Genomic DNA, 6000 nt, shown 5'->3' with positions numbered 1-6000 from the left:
AAGTCAGAGTAAGAAGTCCACCATCTTGAAATTATTTCAAAATAATGGTTTGCTGTGCAAATGCACACTTTGTTACTTTGAAATAATGGCAATTATTTTGAAATAATGCTGCAGTTCAGATGTGCCCGTAGGGTATGTCTAAACTACATCTGTTTTTCGATAAAGGGATGTAAATTAGACATATCAAAATTGTAAATGAAGCCGGGATTTGAATTTCCTGTGCTTCATTTGCATAATGGCAGCCACAGCTTTTTTTCGAACCCTCAGGTTTACAGGGTTTTTCGAAATGGGGCATTTTTGTCAAAAGATCCCTTTCTTAACTGCGGAGGTTTTTTTTTCTAAAAGCAGTTTTTTGGGGGGAAAAAAAGCCGCAGCCACCACTATGCTAATGAAGCATGGGAAATTCAAATCCCAGCTTCATTTACAATTTCAATATGTCTAATTTCCATCCCTTTATTGAAAAATGGATGTAGTTTAGACATACCCATAGAAAGTAACCGATTTATTAGGACATAAGTTTTTATGGGTAAAACCCACTTTATCAGATGATTTGGAGTGAAAATCACAGAGGCAAGGGTGTATATATAATATGTGTGTGTGTGTGTGTGTGTGTGTGTGCATGTGCGCAACAAAGAAGGAAGTTAGTTATCAAGTGTAGGATCAGTATTAATGAGGCTAATTCAGATAGGCTCATCCACTATAAAGAAAGGGGAAATTGTGACTATAAAGAAAGGGGAAATTGCCTTTGTAATGAGATAACCAATTTAAACAATTATTCAGACCTAATTTGATTGTATCAAATTTGCAAATGAATTGTAGCTCCACTGTTTCCCTTTGTAATCTGGTTTTAAAATTCTTTTGTACAATGATAGCTACTTTTAAATCCATTACTGAATGTCCAGGGGGGTTAAGGTGTTCTCCTACAGGTTTTTGTATGTTACCTTCCCTGATGTCTGATTTGTGCCCATTTATCCTTTGGCACAGAGACTGTCCGGTTTGGCCAATATACACGGTAGAGAGGTATTGCTGGCACTTGATGGCGTAGATCACATTAGTGGACGTGCAGGTGGATTGCGCCCCCGACGGTGTGGCTTTTGTGGGTAGATCCTGTGATGGTGCTGCTTGTATAGATACATGGACAGAGATGGCAATGAGGTGTGTTGCAGGGATAGGCTTCTTGGTTAAGTATTTCTGTGATTTGACATGCCGGTGAGTATTTGCTTCAGGTTGGGGGGCTGTAGGCAAAGACTGGCCTGTCTCCCAAGGTCTGTGAGAGTGAGGGATCATTTTCAAGTTGTAGATTGTTAATGATGAGCTGGAGGGGTTTTAGCTGAGGACTGTAGGTGATGGCCCCCAGATAAAACTTCAGCACACCATTGACCATTTTGCATACAAGATTTTAGAATATGGGGTGCTTTTTGAATGAAAAAAATGGCAAATTATCTTGGCCACTTTGAAATCATATACTTTTTAAAATAAAACAATGGTCTATATTGGAATATTATAGTGCTTGTGTTACTCAAATGTGATTGATTAAAAATTTTAAATTTAGCAAACAACGAATCCCAAAATGGTCTTTTTGTATGCATTGAATAATATTTTTAAAAGACGGACCCGTACGTTACACTTTATATTTCCCATTTAATATTATTTTACTACATACAATGAATAAAAAACAGCATGGATGTCCATCTTGGACCCTTCAGGATTTAATGGTTAGGACAAATATGTGTAAAGTTGTCTAAAATATGTGAATCTCTTTAATTAGCTGCCATAAATTTACATGAAGGATTTTGAGGTTCATAGCTAAGAAAAGAGTCTGCACACAGAAAAGAAAAGTACAGTAAAATTCCATTAGTCCGGCATCCAATGCTCCGGGACTCCTGATGGTTCGGCACCATCAGGAACCCGGAAGTGCTGGGGCAGCCGGACAGGCTTCCCCCATTCAGCTGCTGCTGAAACTGACCAGCAGCTGAATCGGGGAAGCTGGGAGCAGAGCAGCTGGGGTGCTGCCAGATTGGTCTCGTAGCGCCGCCCCTCGGGGCTGCGGGACCAACCCGGCAGGACCCCAGCTGCTCTGCCCCAGGGGTCCCCGATTCAGCCGCGGCTTCCTGGAATCAGCCACTGGTCTGTTTCAGCCGCAGCTGAATCGGGGACCCCTGGGGCAGAGCAGCTGGGGTTTTGTCGGGTTGATCCCGCAGCGCCGTCCTTTGGCGCTGCGGGACCCGGCAGCACTCCAGCTGCTCTGCCCCAGGCATCCCCAAGAGCAGCTGGGGTGCTGCCGGGTTGGTCCCGCAGTCCCGAGGGAAGACCAACCGAGCAGTACCCCAGCTGTTCTGTCCCAGGCGTCCCCAAAAGCAGTTGGAGTGCTGCTGGGTTGGTGCCGTAGTGCCACCCCTCGGCGCTGCGGGACCAACCCGGCAGCACCCCAGCTGCTCTATTGCAGGCATCCCCGATTCAGCTGCAGCTGAAACTGACCAGCAGCGGCTGAATCAGGGACGCCTGGGGCAGAGCCGGACTATTGGAAGGGGGGGGCTATGAGGGACCTGGGGTGGCATCCCCTCCCACCCCACTCCAGACCCCTCATAGGCCCCCCCTTCTGATAGTCCGGCATATCTGATAATCCGGCACCCCCTGGGTCCTAAAGGTGCCGGATTATCGGAAGTTTACTGTACATTAAAACCATTTCTTGGTGTGTTTATAAAGAGGAATAACACTTTTAGATTCACTCCTTTCTACAGCTGGTTGCTGTACAGAACGCTAAGTGTACAGTGTTTATGTTGTGCAGTTTTTGTTGATAGATCTGGAAGAAATTTTCTGTGACTATTTTCTCAAATATATAAATGAGTTCATGTTGGCAGTTCCTATGGTCTCTTTACATTTTCTGAGAGAAAACAAGAAAATTAAAGTTATTGGGCTTAATATAGGGGGAATTGGGTGAAATTTCATGGCCTGCTCTACAGAAGTGTGATTACATGATCTAAGACCCCTTCTGGCATTGAAAAAAAAAATCTATGAAGTTATGAAGTAATTGAATTTTATTGTTCATAACATTGGTAGGAACTAAAACTAGAATTTTCGTGAGTATTCATTGCAGAAGTGCCTCTGCTTTCATCCAATCAACAAACTGAAATACCTTGTGACTTTAATCACAACAAACGAATACAGAAGTGTGGAAATAAATATTGTCAAATAATAACTGTATGCAAGGAAGTCACAATCTGCTTCTTACAGACATTCTGGGAGCAACGAAGAAGGCTAAATTAGTTGGATTATAAATTGTTCATTGTGAATCATTCGTTCAGCTGTGCTTGAGAAAGTGGGAGGTAATTATCTATAGCACAAATGTAATTACCCTTTGTCTATATTACAGATAGCACCTGTATCAGATGTGTGCCTAAGGAAATGAATGATAAATGTGACTGGGAATGCCTGTTTTCATAGGGATAAGCTGAACTAACCAGGGTATGATGCTGAGTTTGAAATACCCATAATACTCAATGCTTTCTCCATTAGTTGTTTATTTCAATATCGCTTGTCATCTCACTTACCTCTCATAGAATGACACTGTTGTCATAGGCTCTGTCCGATTACAAACTGGAGTAAAGTGTGTCTGCTTGTTGTAGTTTAGGAATTGTTGCCGCTGATGAAAAATCTCCCTGGTGCTTCTGGATTGATCCTGATCAATGAATTCAGATTTCCCACTGAGGTACTAAATAGTGGGCGGGCTGACAGAGTAAAACTGAAAGCTACCAGAGCAGCTGTTGTCACTGATTGTAGACTTCCCTTATGTTGTTACCGCACTTGTATCTAGTTTCTCTTCAGTGCCAGTGAAGAAAAAGTCCATTTAATGTGTGTTTGTGTGCCATTTAATTTCCAATGGCATTTATTTTATACTTATTTGACATACATTGTTATAGTCTACTCAGGGCTGTGCTACATCTCCAGAATTATTTAAGTGGCCACTGTAGTAACACAACTAAACTTGTTACATCTTTTCCTATGTCTGTACCTTTGTGCTGTGAACCAACAAAATATAATATTCCTTTATAAAACAGTGTTTAACTTCTAACAGTCTTTTACACCTGTCCTTATGTTGTTTGTATGAAGATCTGTGCTAAGTTTTTACCCATCTGACTCATTTACTTCTGAAATCATAGACTTTAATGGAAACACATCATGCTGAAACACAAAACAAAACACATGAAAACAGCTACACTGGAATGTAAGAGACAGGAACAAGCTTTGGTAGAACTGGATTATTTAAGAATAACCAACACACAGGAAACAACATATCACTCTGCATTTACGATCCAACATTTTTAGAACACAAAAATATTATCTTCAGCAATATTAAATTACAAATAAAAGACAGAAAAGTGCCACCAACCTATCGCCTTCCATATAACCTCTATAAGAGTCAGATCATTCTCCTAAATATCACAGCAATGCTGTTGCACATCATTTGAATTAAATGTACCCTTATCAAAATCATGTGACTTTTTTCCTGCTAGTAGGTAATAATTAACCAACTACTGACAAAAACATCTGATTATCCTATGCTAAGTAAAAGAGTTGTCTACTTGTGACTTGCAAACAGAAGATTTATCTGGAGTGGTGTCAATGTGATATCCTATGTTAGCAGTGTAGTGTAGTGTAGAATCAGATTTTGAGCTTAGAGAGACTCCCAACTCATTGAACATGACTGCAAACAAAATCTCTTTGCTTTAATTTAGTTCAAAATATCCTGTACAGTCTACACTGAACTCAGACAGAATTATGATTGTACAACAGACATTGTAACATTAATAAAATGGATGCGATGGAAAATAAGTTGTCAGGTGAGCACTCTTGATTGACATCAGTCTATATAGCATATCTGGTATCAAATTTATCTCCATTGTGCTAAAGGTAAGAATAGTTTAAGCATAATAAACAATTTTTTTCTCATTAAGACAAGACAATACATTTTACAGCTTTTCAAGACTTCAAATGCTGAATCTCAATTTTCCTGCTGAGTTACTTAATGTTTGCTTCGAAACCAAAATACAGGCTTCATTATTGCCAACATTTTGGTAACACTTTGGATTCTATAGCAAGCTCCGTTATTTTGAGCCAAATGTTTTCCCCTTACATATACTGTTTGTGCTTCATGCTTAGATCAAGTGGCCTTTTATTAATAACTGGAAAAGTAGCAGTTCAAGTCCAACCTATTTTCCAACCCAAGAAAGCTGTGTTTCAGGACAGCTGACCTAAAAAATTGTAAGTATGAAGTGCATGGCCATTTGCAATAAACAGTTACTAAACTGGACAGTGTGCGGAATGGTGGACTAAAAAGTAAGTACCGGAACTACAACTTTTATCCAGTTTGATATGTTTCCTGAAAGGGGAAATTATCAATTAGAGTCTTGATCGTGTGTAAAACCACTTAAGAAACTACCAAAAGAGAGTTTGCCATTTGAGAAATTAATGTTGGTTTAACCAGGTTTAATTGTGCAAAGAACGAGCCAAGGGACTTTCCATTCTTTGTATGTTTGCTCCACTCATGGGTCCATTACCTGTCACAAACAAATTTTTAACTATCAAACTTGTCCATAAATTTTGCCGCTGAGGGTGAAACCATCCAGTTAGCATATACACTATCATTTGCATATCTTGAAAACACAGAGTTAGTGCCATCGAATCTTGTGAGTGGAACGGGGCTCTCCTCAGGCCAGTTCGGGTATGACATGCCTAAAAATGAAAACAGATAATTTTTTCTGCACTGAAGAACCATAACTTCATGTGCAGACAGTAAGACCCTTGGCAAAACTCCGTTCAATACTTTAAGTCAGACCACTGGTTTTTGTTCCCAATCAATTGATATAAACTGTGTTTCATAGCCCCAAAGCACAAATTCTGCTGAAGGCAAACACCCTAAAAATAAAGTGCTGTCTTGATTAAAAAAAAGTGTGTATATCATATAACCCAATAAAAGTTAATTTGTCTTCTGATAGTCTC

The 6000-nt window shown here is 40.0% G+C and overlaps 1 protein-coding gene across 2 annotated transcripts in view; it reads right to left on the bottom strand.

Annotated features, from left to right (window-relative positions):
• Nucleotides 1–4141: 4141 nt before the first annotated feature.
• The window catches only part of RET (ret proto-oncogene), a 139895-nt gene continuing 138036 nt past the window's right edge, over nucleotides 4142–6000 (bottom strand). For both annotated transcript variants that reach the window (XM_014569202.3, XM_006114405.3), the window contains exon 20: nucleotides 4142–5733. In XM_014569202.3, the coding sequence (XP_014424688.2) occupies nucleotides 5576–5733 (158 nt within the window). In that variant the 3' untranslated portion in view covers nucleotides 4142–5575. The remainder of the gene's footprint in view (nucleotides 5734–6000) is intronic.

The sequence above is a fragment of the Pelodiscus sinensis genome, chromosome 8 (assembly GCF_052426305.1).
Source record: "Pelodiscus sinensis isolate ZL-2025 chromosome 8, ASM5242630v1, whole genome shotgun sequence".
NCBI lineage: Eukaryota > Metazoa > Chordata > Testudines > Trionychidae > Pelodiscus > Pelodiscus sinensis.
The sequence above is the reverse complement of the archived record's forward strand: the minus strand, read 5'-3'. Positions and strand labels throughout refer to the sequence as shown.